Here is a 20,126-nt window from a genome sequence, read left to right as displayed (position 1 = left end):
AATTAGTAGAAAAAGGAGGGAGTGATTATATAGAAAGCCAAAGAGGGGAGAGTCAAGAAGATCAACATTATCAAGAGCTGTAAAATCATTAAACAATAGGAGGTCTGAGACGGGTGATGGGTTTCTGAAGTCAGAAAGTCATTGTTCTTGGGAGCATTACCGAGTGGAAGCAAAGTTCAGATTGGAGGTAAACAAAGGGTGAAGGGAAAGTTTAAGCATACGACAAAGGTGGTGAACTGTTTTAAAAAGCTTAGCCATGAAGGGAAGGAGAAATATGTCAATAGTTTGGATGAAAAAACAAGGTCAAAAGAGGAGAAGATTAATATGTTGTAGGATAAGAAATCAAGAGACTCAAGATGCAAGAAAGGGAGTAATATTTGATGGGAAAAGCCATAGAGGAGGGGAGTAGAAGGTAATAGTGCAAATGTTTTGGATACAAGTTTTGATAGGGTCTGAAACCAAGGCATGGCTGTAGATTGACAGTATAGGAATTTGTATCTACCGTATCGCTTGTTTTGCTTTCTTCATTACGTTATAAATCTCTTTTAACTCCTCACAGTGTTCAGCATAGTGATTCATCAAATATTCAGGTAGTGGTGACAAATACATTTTGAAAAATTATTTGTATAAAACCTCAAGTTCTTACACTGGCTTGTTATTGTTGATATATCGCAAGAACACCAACATTTTGTTTCGTATAAGGATAAAATCCTAGATATTGCCCTCTTATCACATACTGTTAAGTGGAGCCCTACTGAGGCTACATGTTCATCTTCAGCAACAGGTGGATTCCTACCTGAGGCTATTAGTTACTGCTACTACCTACCCATACAACCATCCAATAGAAGAGTGGTTATTACTAATTTTTCCACTGTGTCGATGGACTGAAACTCAAAGGTTGTTTAAAAGTTTGTAAAAAGAACAGCACAGAGATGGTTCTGTTAAATACCACATAGTCTTATGTTAAATGACATAATTGTTGCTGTTGTTAAACTATGTATTTTTAAAAACCAACAACAATGACATCTTGAAAAGAATTAAACTGGAGAATGTTGGTTTAAAAGCAATGACATTGATTACAATATCAGAGTATCCATTATGAATAATATCTATTCTGACTTGATTTATTTTCAGCTGGAAGTTTCCAGGGATTGTTGTGTAGTAACTATACTTAATTGGTCATTCAACCATTATGTAATTGCTGTTCTGAATTATATAAACTCTTATATATGAATTATTTACCTTGTAGTTTTCTATTATACCACTAGGGGTCATACATAACATTATTAATCTTCAATAGATGGGGAAATATACAGCAGTTTCAGCCTCTAAGTACTGAATTTAATTATATTTTAATAACTAAAAGACAAATGAAATGCAGTGCGAGATGTTAATGAAATATTTCTCACAAATTATTTTTCTTACAATAGCACTTTCTTTCTCTGGATAATTATATTGCAAGTATCCAAACATCTTTTCAAATGTGCAGTGTATTCTGAAAATCATGGAAATTGTATGTAAAAGAGAACTCCCTTCTCAATCAATTTTTAGCCCTGTGGAAGACAAGAATGTAGATTCTGGGATGGTGAGTATATCCTAGCGCATGATGAATCAGATCAGATTACTATGCTTAAAGAATCATGCTTGCTAATTCGGTAACATGGCTGAAGATGAATTTAGCTGCAGGGGAGGAGTGAACAGCACAGACATTAAAGTCATGTGCACATTTTCCTGGGTAGTAGTTAGTAGGATCAGTAGTGGGGCATCAGTATCTACCACTACTACCTTAAATGGAGTAATGCCATAATACCTTCTTCCTTATAGATTCCATCTCAGCTGATTAATTAAAAATTACACCATAATTTAGAATGACTTTTAAATGAACATTTTAAGATATTACATTTTTGTTAAAGGGAGCGTGTGTAAAGTACAGGCTGTTAATGAGAGCAAGTGTATATTTTTATGCTTCCATGATTCATATGTAATAACATTTAATATGCTATTAAAATCAACTGAAATTTTTTTAATGGTTCAAAATTGAGAAAGTAATACCTGGTATATGACAAATCTCCTTTTAATTTCTAACTTAGATATTAATGATCAACATTAGAGAAAACTATCTGTCCCAATTATATATAATTCCTTGGTATGTAATAAGCTATGATTATACAAACAGAACTCCGGTGTTCATATACCTTATAGGCTGATGTACTTCAAAAGTCAAACTTCAATCTTTGGGGCTTGTAATGCCTTTATTTCCTTTTCTCACATATATTCCGAAAGAAAGCAGTGAACACTTCAAAACCTTGATTCTTTTATTATTTTACTTTTTGTTATATATACTTATTATTTTGTAATTTATAAATAGAAATTTTGTTTTTCTAATAATTTCTTAAAAAGGAGAAAAATGCATTTAATATGGTGCTAGTTGGAACAACTAAGGAAATTTAAGGAAAATTCTTTTTTAAAATCATTTTGCCTGTGAGCTGCCTCACAGTTTCCCTGTGCTTCTCTTGGGCCATTTCCACAACTATCTAAAATTTAAGCCTATAAGGAGGAACATTTAACCACATCTATTTGTGTTCTTTCTAGGAGTTAGTGTTTTATTTTTGGCTCATAACTTGGTAAATCATTTATATAAAGAGTGACGTATACTAAGCCATTTGAACTATTTGGTTATGCTTACTAATGAACACACATTGCTTCATGCATAAAAAGGATCTTGTTTTAAAGTTTCAAAAATGTTTTAACAATAAATATATAACCTAAGATACTGAGCAACAGAAAAAGCACTGACTCTCAAGAGGAAGGGCCTGTTCACCAATTGACTATGTGATCCAGAGTAGGTCCATTAAGCTCTCCAAATCCCCATTTGCTTATCTTTAAAAAGACACCACCGGGTACTTCCCTGGCGGTCCAGTGGTTAAGACTCCACGCTTCCACTGCAAAGGGCACGGGTTTGATCCCTGGTTGGGGAACTAAGATTCTGCATGCTGCGTGGTGCAGCCAAAAAAAAAAAAATGTATATATATATATATATATATATATATATATATATATATATATATACATATATGAAGTGAAGGAATAACTTCAAAAAAAAAAAAAAACCACCACCATGACCATAATCATTATCATCATCGTCATATTTGCCCAAACTAATCTACAGAGTTGTTGTGAAGATTGCAAAAAACCATGTGCCTTATAAATTATTAAGAGCCATGCAAACATAAATAATAATTATTGAAAAATATACTTAGGAACTCACTTTAACTTAGGCAGTTAAATGTAATAATTTTTATCTAAGGACATGCTTATGCTGACTAAATAATTGTGCTTAACTGTGTAGTTAATTGTGCTTAACTTAATATAGTGATGATTTGAGTGTTTTTCCTTTAAACAAATAAGATCCTGTGAAATCTTGACAACGTGAGTGTTCCACTTGTGAGGCCGGCAACTTTCAGTGTTGATTCTGCTTCTCCTTGAATCAATCTGTTTTTGTCACTCTTGGTGCACATACACAGCAAGGAAATGGAAGTTCACTGCTTCTATACAGTTAAGATCTACCTTGGTCTGAAGTGAAAGAGGCAAGAATGTCAACACATGAAAAGAATATATCTGCTTATAATGGGACAAGTCACTAAGTCTCTGTGCTTTTTTCCACTTTTTAGAACAAAGGGGCATAGTTTCAGTCTTTTTAAGTTCTATTTCACCTCCATACGTGAGATTCTATGAAGGGATTATAACAGAATTTAGCCTATCAGACTTACTGCCCTCCTTTGTCTACTCCCAGTACCTCATAATATAAAGAATATAAAAAGTAGTGTAGCTACAGTGCTGCTGAAAATTGCTGGTTCAGCTGATTCAGTGCTGGATGGCATATTTTAATGTTGTTCTCCAGTTTCAGCCCAATTTCTCCAGTACAGTTTAATCTAAGCCAGGCTCCCTAGTTCAGTTGAGTATTTACCCATTCAGTACCTATGTATCTCAACTTCTGGGAGGAGTAAGGGTGAAGAAGAGAGAAAACTGGGACTGTAAAAGATGTATCTGTATTCATCCTCTCTCCCTTTATTATTCATATGCTACAGTAGAGGATTTGTGGGTTTATTGCTCCAGCTCGTATCCTTCAGTAATGCTAAAGGGTCCATGACAGCATATTTTGGCCACTGTAAAATACTTTACTTTTAATATATTATAAGCATTGAAGTAGAAACATAATTTGTTTTCAAAGTGCTATTATAAAATTGCTTTAAAAAAAAGGAATTCTGTTAGGATTTAGGCATTAGGATACACACAATGTGGGTGTTGGTTCTGTATAAGAATAGGAAATCTCCTTTCCCTGCTGCTGGGACCCATTTCTCCTTTTAATGTTCTTTCCAGCTGATCCAGACACAGAGTTTCCATTGACTTTGACAAATGGTACACTTTAATTGGCTCTGTGAATTGCAGAGCCTGAACACTGGATTGGGTTTTCCACTCTGTCCTTTCTTTGCTCACTAGCAAAGCTGAATTTGTTAAGCATGCTTGTCACATTATAATAACATGGTTCTTTGGAGTAGGTAGATTCAAATTCAACTAAAATGCAGTAGACCATTTACTAAATAGTTGCATCCATCCTAAAGTATTGTACAAATAGTTTTCTGAAAACTAGGAAACATACAGGATTTACATTCAAATGTATTATCAGGCTCATCCTTTAGTGCTTTAAGTACAGTACTCAGTAAGCTAAAGGCACTATCTAAATTTGGGACATTTTATGCTGTACTGTAATTATAAATGGTTACTAGGAATGGGGTTAGACTGAGACACAGGTTCTTTAAAATTAGGAGCATTATCCTATGATTCATGCCCTGTTATTCAGGTAATGCATTTGTATTGAGGGGTCCTATCATGGCAATGTCAACTATCCCCCAAATAACTGAAAACAAGGATGAAACTCAAAAAGCTGCCTTCGAGCAGCCACAATAGAGCCCATGCTTCAGAGTTCATTTTTGTTATCAAAGAGAGCCTGGTCAGACACTCAGAGCTTCTCAAATTTGCACAGAATTCAAGCTGATAGGGTTATCTGAGTTCTCAGCCAACAGCAGATTGGCAACACTCTGATAGGTGGGCTTTCTGTCTTTAGAATGTTCGCTCTGCCCACCATTTCCACGGTGGGAGCTGTTTCCAAGGATGCAGCCTGGAGACCGTAATGTGTTGTTGAGACCATTTGGATGGTATAGGTGATTGAACCTAGTTAAAGCATCTACATAAACCTTAAGGGCAGGTGTGGAGATCTACTCTCTTGCAGCTGCCCAAGACAAGCCTCCTGTGTAAGTTTCCTTGCTTGTTGAACCTGCCACCTGCCAATCTGGAGTGCCCTGCCTCTTTCTCAGGTCTCCCCCAACCTTGTTCTCCATGTATGGGGGCCAGTTTGCAAACCAGCATAGCCCAAAGCTGGGCAGCAAGTGGGGGAGATGAAAGAACTGTAGGAAGTGGTCATAAAGCACCCCACACACCAAAAAGATGGAAGGGGAAAAATAAGTTCTAGTTCTCTGGGAGTCATTTAATGCAGTGCTCAGTGCTTTTCAAACTATCTGTGTAGAGCGTAAAAATCCCTCTACAATTTTTTAAAGAATTTTCCAGACCGTCACAGACTGATACTTTTAAAACTACAATAATAGTAAATTACTAAAAATAAAAAGAAACAAATATATAGGCATTAATTTTTTTACTAGACTGAAAAGAAAATTAACTGTCAAATTTTATAAAAGTTTCTAAATCTGTATTCTTTATTTCTGTACTCTAGTTAACAGTTTGCAGAGGGGATTTATCTGCCAACCACACCTTGGGTGGGACTGATTTTGTGTAAAGGCAAAGAACTCTACACCACCTAATAGCTCTCAGAGCATTGCTTCCTCTTGGTCTGCTACATTGATGATGTACATGATGATTGTATTAAATCATATCATCATCATTATTATATTAATTCATTCTAGTTTGGCAAATACATTTTTTCTTTTGCAAAAAGTAAAAAGCAGGGAAGAAACTTTAGCAGAATTTCCATGCAAATGCTTGAAATATATAAGGATATCATTCTTAAGGATAAGAGATAATCCTCACTTATTTGGAAAATTCCCAGGTGTGGCGGGTTCAAGGACCCTTCAGGAGCACACGTGCTGTTGGGAAAACTGGTTTTATTATTTGTTGCAGAGAGAGAACACACACCCGAAGGACTATGTGATGTCTCAGTTAGAGGGTGCTAGCATAAATCTATTATAGGATTTGGACTTTGGTTGGGTGATTTGGGGGAGGCTCTAAAGAAGCAGGGATTCTCTTTAGATTTGATGCTGCCAGAAAGTAGGGGCAATTCTGATTAGGTGTTTTGTGGGTGGCACAGTGACTTTTTGTCTGTGCTTAGAAACAAAAATATCAAGTGGCTTTGTGTATTTATCAGAGCAATATTGTCTGAGGTTGATATTCTGTGAGTTTATATCCAGCAGGAGAACAAAATGACCTGGCTGTGAGCGCCAGACCAGCTTGTAGTAATATTGATGTCAGATCAGTTCCGGAAGTCAGAGGCTTCTTTTTCCTTTTTCAGTGATAAGTAAAAATGGTATCATATAAAATTAAAAATCAAACTTAAATATTCTTCATTATCTAAATCCTGATCATTTCTTTACCAAAGGCTTTTGGGAATTTTCTCTGGTGATGGTGTATAAGTTTGTTAACAAGAATTTTTGACCTAACTGAATAGTCTCTAGCCATGCAATGCACAACACATGATTTTAAAAAAAAACAAAGTATTGATTGTTTTAAATTAATTAGTCAAGCCATCCACAAGTTTGAAAACATATCTACCTACATATGTATTCAGAATATTTGCAACATGAGGGATGTCAGGCATCCAGCCTCAGACTGCTAGAGCAATTTGAGAAAAGAATTTCATTTATATGGGTTCCACTTTTGGGGGAGACTCTACCACAAAGCAGAAAATTGAGTTATTTAGATGAAATATGTACATTTACTGAAGTCTGCACGTCTCAGTCTGCTGTCTTACATTATTTTAGAATAAAGCTTTTTTTGGGATATTCTAACATTCTAAACACCGACTGGTTTCCATTTGCTTTTGTGGATGATTTTTCCCCTGAGTCGGTAGCCTTGTGCAGAGACGTTATCTTACTCCTGCCTTTATTGCCAGCGTCTGTGTTCCTGACATAATGTAAATCAATACACATCTGTGAGACTTAAATAAGCAGTTGACTAGAAACTTAAAACTAAGTTTAAAATTTTAAGCTTAGTTTAAAATTTATATATGAACTTCTGGCTTTCTCTCTTAAGAGTACTCAACATGAAAACTTTCTTTAAGTATAGTCTTGATGTTATTTTGTATAGTAAATGAGAATTGTAAAATCCTTTGGAATCTCTTTAAGTGTTTCTTTTGAGCATAAAAGAATAAAATATCAGCTAAATTAGTAATTTGAGTACATATCACAGGATGTGTATTTGAATCTTTACTGTTGACAAAAATTCAATGGGAGTGCTGTGTCTAAAAATAAAATCAAGTTTCTTTGTACCAGTTACTTTAGCAGATCAGTTAAGTCTATGAAACTTAAGAAAGCACTCTAAGGAAAAAACAAATAGCCCATTTGTTTTCTGATTTTCTAGCCTTTTAAAATAGTTACTTTGCAGACATTGACCACATCCAGCTAGGCAATATTTTGATCCTTAAAGTGAAAATCCACATTTTAAAACCCAATTTGCTGTTTGATCATTGTTCAGACTTTTCCCCTCTTCCCTCCCCCAGGTGTCAGGGAGAACTAAGTCATATAGGTTTTAAGAAGCACAATTGTGTCTAATAGTTGTCCCTTAGCAGATACAGGATTTTTGTCACATTGTGGAACTGATGTCATTGAACACAAGGGATCCATGTGAGAATATATTAAGAACTAAATTCAGATTAACTATATATACTTACAAAAATGTATTTAAGTAAATATACTTACAAAAATGTGTTTAAGTAAATGTATTTAAGTAAATATATACTTACAAAAACGTATTTAAGTATATTAACTATATATACTTACAAAAATGTATTTAATTATATTAACTATATATACTTACAAAAATGTATTTAAGTAAATATACTTACAAAAATGTGTTTAAGTAAATGTATTTAAGTAAATATATACTTACAAAAACGTATTTAAGTATATTAACTATATATACTTACAAAAATGTATTTAAGTAAATATACTTACAAAAATGTGTTTAAGTAAATGTATTTAAGTAAATATATACTTACAAAAACATATTTAAGTATATTAACTATATATACTTACAAAAATGTATGTAAGTAATGTATTTTGTAAGTAATACTTACAAAAATGTATTTAAGTAAAATGTCATTGAACACAAGGGATCCATGTGAGAATATATTAAGAATTAAGTTCACATTAACTATATCTACTTACAAAAATGTATTTAAATTGCTCCACTTGGTGTAACATGGTGTAGAAAAAATATGCATTTAAAATTTATTTTCATGTTTATTCAATTCAAAGAACTCTTTCTCAGATATATTTTAATATTTTATTTACAGGAACATTTGCAACTTACTCAGGAAGGATATGAAATTAACCACCTGCTCTGGCACTGTGTTGCTGCCTGGACTTGTGTTCAGAAGAATAGTCCCCAGTTGAATAAGGTGCTTGAACATCTCATCTTTCATAAAGCACAGCTTCAAGAGAAACGCTGGTAAGAGGGATCCTATAAATCCAAAGTAACTCATGGAGAAACCTTTGTATTTAAATGTTAAATAACCTTTGTACTTAAATGTTAATCACACCTTAGTTGACTATGAAAAAAATTTATAATCTCATTTCCAAAGGCAAGGGCAATTTATATATTTTGTATTAGTTCATGTCATCAATAAATTGTTCTTATCTTTTTTTTTTTTTTTTTGGCTAGCTGAGCATGCTTGTATTGCGTTGTTTGTCTTTATTAAAGGAAACTTGCTATTGATAACTTCACTCCCACATTTAAAACATCTTTTATTTTCCAAGTTGTTAAACAACAATGAAGTACAGCTTATTATCCTTGGAGGAAATATACTAAGATTATGTTTCTTTATGCCTTATTTGTAAAGTAGAAGAGAAATGACTGATAAGTGTTAGTTTCCTCCTATACATATGTTAATTTGAAAAGGGAAAAAGAAGTCTTAAATTACTACAAAAGAGGGCATGGGTTAATGGAGGAAAGAAGAATTTTAAAGGAGTATTTCTGAGGAAATTGATCAGAGGATATCCCTTTGCAATATTTGAGGATGATCAGAGATTTGAATTCCTTTTCCACTACTAACAATAACAATAATATGTTGTGCCATAGTAACTTACAAATTCACATGTTTTTCTTAAAATTAGTTCCAGTTTTTAAGCCTCTGGCAAGCCCACTCTGCACAACCAATTTATATATGTAAATTCTAAGAATCTGGTATATTTCTTCTGGACAAAAGTTGTTTTGCAGTTTCATTTGGATGTTTTGGGGATTCTAGATCAAGTAAAGATTTCTGGAGAATGGCTTAGAGCATGTCTAATTCCCTTGAAATAGCCTATTTTAGAGTCTTGGAAGACTCTAACTTGATTTAAAAATAGCAAATTATATTTCAACATATAAAAGTAAATATTGCATGACTTCGTCAATTTATTTTCAAGGTATTCTAATAATTACCAAATAAACATGTTTAGATAACTGCTGAGATAGTAAAAGTGGCTGATTAAGAATATCTAATTCTGAAAGTCAAGAAATTGTTTCTTTAACCAATTTTCATTTTTACTGTGTTGCATCAAACTTGATTTAATTTTTCAATTATTTCTCTTTGATAGGTTTTTTTTTTTAAACTTAGTATTTAATAGATTGAGGGGTTTTCGAGATAATACAAGATTATTCTTAGTTTACAAATGAAGAAACTGAGGCCAAGTTTATTAGGCTTACTGGTGACTGGAACCAGATTTCAAGGTCAGCATAGCATTCTTTTGGTACATCATCCCGCTTTCATTCTGGCTTCATTATTAAGGAGGTAACTGCTTAAAGGCGTCTTGTCACTGAATCCTGACTTTTCATTTTCTGGGAGGACATTGTGGAAATCAAGCATGGGAGGGAAAGTCACTGTTTAGACAATGCTGAATGAACAGAGGAGTAAATGGAAAAAAATGGTGAAACACAGTCAGTGACTGTTCATAATAGACTGGAAAAGATAATTGTTTAAAAGAGCACTGCCAAATAGTTTTGATTGTATTTCTTATATTTACAGTTTTTTTCTCTTTTTTTTAAAGTTTTATTTACTGTTTTTTTAAGAAAAGAATTTGACTTTTTTTTTTAAAAGATGACTCTAGTAAACAAAAATAACCTGTTGACATTAAAAATTTGTCTTTTTAAGTTAGCAATTTGACTAACTTCTCTATTAGTCAAATTTTCTGTTAGTTATAATGATAACATTATACCAAATATTGAAAAATTAATTTTTCTTTTTAAAAGTATTTAATTTATTTATGTGACAGCCTATATAGTTTTCAAGAAGTCATTATTCCAGGCAAAACCAAACAAACTGTGATATAATTATCAAAGTCAAACCAGAAATACTTTTACACTTATGGGAAAACTTTAATATTGGTCTTGTGTGCTCCTAAGATTAGGTACATGTGAGAAATTTTAAAAATGGACTGAACATATTTAGAATTAAATAGAAAAACTGAGGCTTCAGGCCCTGATAGTAAATTAAGACTTTGTTAGGATTTGCTAGACCAGATAGCCTTAAAATTGTGATAGTTGGTGGAAGATATCTTTGGTTTAGGACCTGAAATTCAATGCCAAGTGACTATTAATAGGAATAATGTAAGCAGTTTCATTTTCCATGCATATCAGTAAAGTACCACATGATAGAAAAATGATCAGAGGTTTAAAATGCAGAGGGAGACCATTCAACTGATTGATCAAAAGAAATTTCATTAATAGTGGCAAAAAGTGCTTGGGCCAATACTAGTGAGTGGTTTTCATCTGCCCTTCTCCAGTGCTATCCATCAGCAGATAATTCATCATGTATGTCCCTGCCTGACTTCTTATAACCCCCTTTATAAAGATGATACAACACAAAAGGAAAGAAACAGAAGCCAGTGGTTTCAGCAGAGGCTGGAAAAGAATAGGCCCAGGATCCATGAAAAGACTACAGGAAAGACTCACAGAATTAGAGCAACCTCTGCTCGATGAGAGACAGGGAATAAACTGAGGAAAGGAAATGTACTAATTACAGTAAACTATAAAATAGGGTGAAGAAGTAGAGAAAATGAGAATACACGAGCTGCTCCCAGTGTCACGCACCAGCCTTTATCTTGGAAGTTTAGCTGCCTTGTGCCGCAGATAAGCAGCTTGTGTAAGGCAGATTTCCATTTAATATGGTTAAATTTTATATGATGCTTCATACTCTCAATGCTCCACCCTGTGGTTTGGCCTTTTACAAACTGCCCCATTTGCTCTGGGGAGATAGGTCAAGCCACCGCAAAAAGCTTTCTAATTGAACATGAAAATAATGAATTGTGTCAATAATTGAATTATTAGCCAATGCGACTGCTGAGAAATGCAGCATAGCATTTCAGGAGAGCAGTATAACATATAAAATTATATCTCCCAAAGCAAAATAGCCGATTTAATCGCTCCATGAATGTATTCCAAAAAAGCTTGGCAATTTAACATTATACCGACATTGCAAGTGTTTTCCAGACATACAGTGTTTGTGTTTGCATCGAAATAAATTGAACAAAGAATCCACTGCTTTGTATGGGCAGCAAGGCCTTTACTTCTGGACACATCACTGCCTCTGCAATATCTATCTCCCTGAACCCCAGTAATTATAATGTCGCGTGATAGTCTAACCAAAACCCTTCAGACCAAAGTTTTCATCAATAATTCCTCTTCATGAGCTGAGATGTCAGTGAGGGTCCTCAGCCTTCTGATTCATTTCCTAGATTTCTTATTGACCCTTCAATCCTCTGAGCTAAATGTAAACATTTAGTCGGTATCAAGGGTAAATATATAATTTATGCTTTGCTACCTTACGGTGCAGTGAAAAAAGCATTCAGCTTCAAATCAGAAGGCCTGAGTTTTAGTCTTATCTCTTGCTACCTGTCTAATTTTTTTTTTAATTAATTTATTTATTTTTGGCTGCATTGGGTTTTCGTTGCTGCACACAGGCTTTCTCTAGTTGCGGCGAGTGGGGGCTACTCTTCGATGCGGTGTGCGGGCTTCTCATTGTGTTGGCTTCTCTTTGTTGCAGAGCACGGGCTCTAGGCACGCGGGCTTCAGTAGTTGTGGCACGCGGGCTCAGTAGTTGTAGCTCACAGGCTCTAGAGCGCAGGCTCAGTAGTTGTGGTGCACGGGCTTAGTTGCTCCGTGGCATGTGGGATCTTCCCGGACCAGGGCTTGAACCCTCGTCCCCTGCATTGGCAGGCGGATTCTTAACCACTGCGCCACCAGGGAAGTCCCTACCTGTCTAATTTTGATTGAGTCGCATAACCCCTATGAACAGGGTCTGCTCAGCAGTTAAATAGAGGTAATAACCATCTCAAAGAGCTTTTGGGAGATTTAAATAAGGTAAGTAATATGAAAACACCTTTTAAACTCTGAATCTCCCCTAATACTTCATTTCCTGCTAGTTCAGATCTGAATGAATTTTTTTCGTAAACTCCTACCTACTGAATTTCTGTCTCAGTACCTGACACATGTCCTCTCCTTAAGTTAACCAACTTGGACACCTTGACTACCGTTCAGAGCAGTTCCCCTGCTCTCCACTCCCACTGTCCCCACCTTGGGTTGGGACCTTATTGTCTCATGACTTTTGTAGCTTATTAACTGGTCTCTTGGCCTTATGTTTTCTCTTCAGTAATCTGTCATACTCTGCTGCCAGGGTTGCAACATAAATGTGATTATACCATTCTCCATCTTAAAATTATTTAATAAGACCTGTTTTTACATGACACAGGGGTTGCAACTCCAATCAGGGTCTCTTAACTTGCCATGATTAAAAACAAACAAACAAACAAAAAAACAAGAGCAAAAACAAAGACTGAAAGAAGGATCCTGCTACTGGGATTAATTACCACCAACTAGCCACACAGAGACCAAGTGCCTGAGCGGCTGGATGGAAGAAGGCAATCAGTGAGCACCTAGGCCTTCTAAGATGAAACAGCCATCATGGCCTGTCGACACTCCATCCCTTCATTCTCCCCCACTACCTTCCCTGGTGCGCCAGGAATGTTCTGTGTGTAGGAGGAAGAACCCTTTTAGCAGACAGGTTAAAGGCTAGATTTTCATGTAGCCCATCTCTTCTGAATATCAGAAATCAGGCAATGGCAAGAGAAACATATTCTTTAAACTAGTTTTCCTAAATGGTCAAAATCAGGAAAGAAATTCTGTCTGCTTTCTTCTCCATGTGCGGTGAAAATTGAGACTAATTTATTTGTACTAATTCTCCCCTCCCTAGCCTGTTAATGTAATCTTGAGTTTCTGATAACATTATAGTTAAATCATTACTTAAAATGTTCATTCTTCTCCTTAAAGAATGGTTTATATATTTATTTAATTTTGGGATCATATTTATAAAATAATTTTGACTTATTAAAATGCATCTATTTTTCCCACTCACTGTCATCCATTTAACACTAGGATTTTCCATTCTTAAGCTGTTAAATACTATTCCTTTCTTGGCTGGCTTGAGTAAATTTCTAAGCATGGACATAGGTGACCTATTTCATTAGGCAAGCCCTTGATTACATATGACCCTTGGCTGAATATAACATTTGTCACCATTTTTCCCCCTAAAAAGTTTAAGTACATTTTGTCTGGAAATAGGCTTCTATGCTCATAGATTTTTAATTCCCCTCTTTAAATCTCTAAATGTTGCTATGCTGTTTCCTACCTTTTAGTTATTATGAGATGTTCAAAGCCAGTCTGCCCCCTTTTTATCTGTTTTATTTTCAATCCAGAATTTTTTAGGAACACCTTTGTGATTTGGTAGCTAGGAGATAGATGCTTCCTCTTATGTCTCACTGACCGTCTTAGGAAGCTGCTGGGGCAAATCCTCTGCTTTACTTAGAGAGAAGCCCCCAGTGTGTGAAGCTGTGCACAAATGCTGTGGCTACTGGGCCACATTTCATGCAGAATTTCCATTGATTGCTCATGGTTCACGTGTTCCCAACTCCTGCCTCTCTGTGCTTAGGGTTTTTCTTACATGGTGGTGGAAAACCCATATATGCCTGCATTACATTTTAAATCAAACTTTGGGCTTCTTGGCATTGGAAAAGTTTGCCTTCATTTAGATTACATTTTCTTCATAGTTTTAAAACCCTTAAAATTTCTTTCTTTTTTTTGTGGTACTATGGGTTTATTTTTCTTTATTTTATGTTTGGTTGTTTCAAAAGGAATTAGATAGTAATGGATCTCACTTTGCCAGTGGTTGTCTTCCTCTAAATTATTGAAGAATTGTTCAAGTTTGTTCCCTTCCAAGTGTCATTTTTTTGCAGTCAACTTCCTTCGTTATGAATTTGAATTAGATTTCTGTAATTTTAATTTCCTGCACCCTCTTGTTTTCTTATTATACCACCTTTCATCTCAGTATCAAGGCTTTTGTTTGTTGTTTGTTCTTCCTGGGCTTTATTAAAGATGCTTAAGAGTCTTGTAAAAATGTCTTCTGGCTCCTGGAAGAAATTACTTTCAGAGGTATGATCTTCTCTTAGTATTCAGACTGATATTCTCTTTAGCCCTTGCTATAATATATTTTTCACTGGTCTCATGTAGGGCCCCCTCCTCCATTTTCTATTTTACTTACCTCAGAACTAGGGAAAATTTATATAAACTTGTCATTTTTAAAATAAGAGGTTTGTGTTCATAACATACATTACAGAGGTTAAAAGCTACAACACTCCACATGCAGTATCATAGGGAACTTCCTGCATTCTCCCTATTCTTTTATTTATCTTGTGAGGAGAAAATGCACTCCAGCATTCCCATTACAGCACTCCTCCTCCCCACTCCGTGGCCCCTTTTCCTACACACATATCCCCACAAGCACTGTTTTCTATCCTTTTGTCATCTGGAAGTTGCTATCTCTGAATAAGTATGGAGAGATGAGGATAAAAAGCACAGAGATAATACTCTGGCTCCTTAAAAATTCAGTACCCCAAAGTTAAGGATTGGCTCTACTTTACTTAATTCTATGAAAAACATGGTAGACAGTAGAGATAATTTTTTCTTTACTTTTTTTCTTTTAACCTTCTTTTGGGAAACAAGGCTGCTGTGTTTCTTGAAGTGGCATGTGGCTACTCCTTCTTGCTGTTCTTAATCCAGCTCTATCAATTCTATGGTTTATATCTTACAGGAAATTCCCTGTAAGATAGTGACATCTGTTTCATTCTCAGTCTTCGGGATTGTGTGGATTTTTGACATTGTCAGTGTTTTCCGAAATATCTATCGAAAGTTTCAAGTAACCCTATGTAAGAGTTGCAACTTGGAGACATTTTAATTCTATCTTTTAAAATAATAATTTGGTCATAGAGGAAACAGATATAGAGGAGTAAGGAGAACCTAGGAAAACTGTTCTGAATGCTGATGTTTCTAACCTTTTTATAAGGTGGTGTGCAGACAGATATCTTTTTATGAAGCCCCTGGTTATTATACGTTAGTTCATTTATATACGTAGAGAAGGAACGCTGGACCACAGTCAGGATAGCTGAAGTCCAGTCCAGGTCTGGTACTGTTTAGCTGTGTGCAGTGATTCACATTAACTTTAAAAGCTAACACAACATTGTTCCCTTTTCTCCACACCCTTTCCAGCATTTATTGTTTGTAGATATTTTGATGATGGCCATTCTGACCGGTGTGAGGTGATGCCTCATTGTAGTTTTGATTTGCATTTCTCTAATGATTAGTGATGTTGAGCATCTTTTCATGTGTTTGTCGGCCATCTGTATATCTTCTTTGGAGAAATGTCTATTTAGGTCTTCTGCCCATTTTTGGATTGGGTTGTTTGGTTTTTCTGATGTTGAGCTGTATGAGCTCCTTGTATATTTTGGAGGTTAATCCTTTGTCAGTTGCTTCATTTGCAATATTTTCTCCCATTCTGAGGGTTGTCTTTTCGTCTTGGAAATGCTTCACCAGAAACACTGTTTCAATCAGTGCTGCTGACTGCAAATTTTCTATACGGGAAAATGCCTTTGACAAAAATAGAATAAAAGCACCAATACTTATAAATTGAAGTTTGTTAAAAATCAAAACTGAAAATCAATGCATGTAAAAAGAAGTTTTCAAATTGAATTAGGTTAGTAATTTAAATACAGTGTTAGCTTCTTTACACTGTAAAGATGTATTTTGGAAATTCTTCAGTCTGTATTTTAGTGAAAGTGCCCTAGGTTAGGTACAGTTTCCAGACTTAAAGGGGAACAGAAGAAACAAAACCTTATGACTATGAGGTATATTCATGGTAAAGAAGTTTTGTGAACTCTGAGACTGTCCTCTCCTTTACCTTATCATGAAACCTCTGCAATGAATACTCTGGGGAAGGACTCACCTTTGTTCATCTTGGAAAGCATCTAGACCTTTTCCTTCAGTCATCATAGATTAAAAAAAAAAAAAAAAAGTTACTGAACTCATATCCATTGACCTTGAAATAATAGTGTTTTTGTAATTCAGTTCAGTTCAGCCTTTTGAACCCAGTCATTTTATATAGAGTATTTCATTTAAATCTCATAGTCTCTGAAAAGTAGGTTTTGCTATATTTACTTTATAGATGAGTAGATTTAGATTCAGCTAAGGTATGAACATTGCCCTTTGCCATATATCTAGTCAGTGGCAGAGCTAAGATTCCATCTCTGATTTTTCAACTCTAAATTTCATGCTTGTAAATATGTTTAAATGTATCAGCTAGGTTTTAGTTCATCTGAATGTAACAGTAACCTGACTGCAATTGCATACCAAATAGGGCTTTATTTATTGCACATAACAAACAGTGCATTACTGATGCAGATGCTTAAGGGAATCCTCAAGATCCAGGCTTCTTCTAGCTTCCTTTTATTCCATTCTTAGTAAGTGACTTTTATCCTCATTGTTGCAGGTTGGCTGCTCTACCTTCTGGTATCATGTATGAATTTCAAGCAGGAGGAAAAGGATGAGCAAAGGAGAAAAAAGCACCTGTTATTTAAATTTAAAAATAATAGCTTATATGGAAGGCTTTCATAATATACTTTCATTTGTATCTCATTGACCAAATCTGAATGTAAGACCATTCCAAAGGAGTCCAGGGAGTCATTTTTTAAAATTAAGTTTCTTGTGGTATAATTTACATATAATAAAATTCAAACGTTTTATGTATACAGATCTATGAACTTTGACAAATGGCGTACACCTGTGTAATCACTCTCCCAGTCCAGATGTAGAATGTTTCCATCTTGAGGAAGCAACATTAACTGAGCGCTCTGCCATTTTGAACAATATTGAGGTTTAGTTTCAAAGGAAGGAGACAAATGATATTAGGTGGGCAATAGGCAACATTGTAATACTAAGGTTAAATATTAATGTACTTAGATAATGGCTTAGAAAAGCAAAATTGAAAAACAGGAAATACCCATAGGTGGGAGAAGACTTCAGTTATTAGTTAACCTAGCTTAAAACATGAACTTGGACAAATCTCCCAGATCTATTTAAGTCTCAATTTTCTAATATTTAAAAAAAAGATTTCAAAAAGTTCTTAAATGTGTCAAAAATTGTGGTTCAGATCAAAGGAGGTATTTGTGTGAAAGCACATTGAGATCTGTAAAGCTCCATTCAAATGTAAAGAATTGTCTTTATTTCTGTGGTTAGAGGTGTTTCCTTTTGAAAATGATCATGAACTTGACTCACTTGAAATATCACAGTTGTGAAATTCAAATACAATTGTAGAATATATTAACTTTTTAACTGATTAATGGCTTATAAATCAAGGCAATATGTAGCTCTAGTCAGAGGCAATTTTATATTTGCATTATTATTAGCTCTCTTTCAAACTATGTCTCTTTCAATTGGGTAACAATAGCATTAAATGTATAATTTCCTGAAACTGTTAGAATATATGTACACTTATGGCTAACAAATTCTTATATGATTTCCCAGTTATATAATATTTTGAATCTTGACAGATTTCCATTTAATGTGAAATATAAATTTTATTCTGAGAAATTGCATTTTTTGTAAAAATCAAATAACACTGAACTTTTAGAGTATTTAGGAAGACCATTTTTTTATTCTCTCTTTTGAGAAGAAAACGCTCTCTTGAAATTCACCCCTTGGAATCAGTTGTAAAAGGTTAAATCAAAACCTATTGTGAGATTTGGGGGACACTCTAGAACCAGAGGCCTTGATTGCTTGTTATACAGGACCTGTGAAGAAATGTGATCATTTGTAATATTTATTACTCTCTGGGTTTTGTCAGAACATTACTGTGAACTCAACATCTTGCCCAATGTGGCCCTTTCCTATAAGCTTTTATCATAACTAGTGGCAAACAATACTAGTCTTTGTTGAAAATAAATGTATCTAGAAATCGAGGATAGTCATTTCCTCTGGCCTATTACCTTTTTCATTAAAAAATTATTTATTATTATTTTAAACGAAAGTCTTTGTTGTTTTGTTCATAAAATTTCCAGGTTGGATTCAGCACTGGCTTTGTTGGTCCTTGGGGAGGCTGCCAAATTACACATAGCCTGTTTGAAAGCTTTCATGGACCTAATGAGAGATTTTCTTTTAAGCGTTATGTCTGTTCAGAATCAGGTAACAGTATATTGTTAATTTAGGTGTGCAAAAAGACATAAATTGAAACAAATTTTACTTTTGTCACTATTTTAACTGTATATCATTTAGGATTTATAATGAGCATGACTTTGTAATAATAATTTTAATTAAATGTAAAGGTAAATGCATATTTACCATATATCCCAGTATAAATAGATATAGATGTAGACAGAGATCCAGAAGTAGATTATACTCACATGCAGACATGCACTCACACAAGAGGGATTTTTAATTTTATTAACAAACTTCAGATCATATAGTCATATATGGTTTAGTTTCCTATTTAAAAATTTTTTGTTGTCATTACATATTATTAAATTTACATTTTAGTGAGGATGAGATAACCATTTCTCTGTTGTTGAGCTTTGAGCTTATTTCTAATTCACAGTTAATTACATTATTCACAGTTAATTACAAATAATGTTGAACTGGTATTCTCATCCAAAAATCTTTATCTGCATTTATGACTATTTCTTTAGAATAGGTTTATAGAATTAAATTACTGAGTGATAGACTATGAACTTTCTTTTAACGTTCTCAGGATGGCTGTCCAGATTCCTCTCCAGAAGACATAACTTTCTTGCTTTACTATGAAAAAATGTATAAGAGTGCACACACAAGAATTGAGCTATATTAAAAAAAAGATTCTTTTGCAATATAAAATGGAAAATAGTATCTCATTGGGTTAATTTATGTTCCATTGACTACTAAGGAAATTGAAAAGTTGATGTTCTGTATATACTTTTTAGCTGTTCTAATTGGTTTTATGCAATCTGCCCATGGAAAGCTTGTTTTTAATGAGTGCATTTTAGAAATATTAGTTGATTATGGTCTTTTAACAACTCTATGAAATTTGGAGACATTTCTTATAAGTATGGTATATAGTTCTTCATTATGGCAGAGCGTACTTTGATTGTCTAATAGCTATTTTCTCATTTTAGGAAGAAAACTGCAAGGTCGATGATTTTTCCTGGGCCTGGAATGTAGTCTACATATACATAACAATTCTTGCAGAAATCTGCTTGTATGCGGCCAATTCTGATTTGCGAAAAGCTGCTTTAATTGGTTTCTGCGACTGTAAAAGTTCACAAAAAGATATTTTACCCACGGACAAATCAGAAGAAATGCCAGAATTGAGGGAAACAAGTATTTTAGGTCTTTTGGACTATTTCTCTTCAAAAATGTCAGATAATTGTAAGTAAATTATTTTTCAACTTGATGAGAAATATTTTTAAGATGTCCCTGTCTGTATATAATAATAAGCATTTTACAAAAAG

The 20,126-nt window shown here is 34.4% G+C and overlaps 1 protein-coding gene across 1 annotated transcript in view; it reads left to right on the top strand.

The window, feature by feature from the left end:
• Window positions 1–20,126, top strand: part of TMEM232 (transmembrane protein 232) — a 246,958-nt gene that overhangs the window by 30,003 nt on the left and 196,829 nt on the right. Inside the window, 4 exon segments of the mRNA XM_036847913.1 lie at window positions 1,431–1,585; window positions 8,582–8,736; window positions 18,705–18,828; window positions 19,791–20,043. Of these exon segments, the coding sequence (XP_036703808.1) occupies window positions 1,431–1,585; window positions 8,582–8,736; window positions 18,705–18,828; window positions 19,791–20,043 (687 nt within the window).

The sequence above is a fragment of the Balaenoptera musculus genome, chromosome 3, assembly GCF_009873245.2.
Source record: "Balaenoptera musculus isolate JJ_BM4_2016_0621 chromosome 3, mBalMus1.pri.v3, whole genome shotgun sequence".
NCBI classification, from domain to species: Eukaryota; Metazoa; Chordata; class Mammalia; order Artiodactyla; family Balaenopteridae; genus Balaenoptera; species Balaenoptera musculus.
Note: the sequence above shows the minus strand (reverse complement) of the source record. Positions and strands in the feature narration are given on the sequence as shown.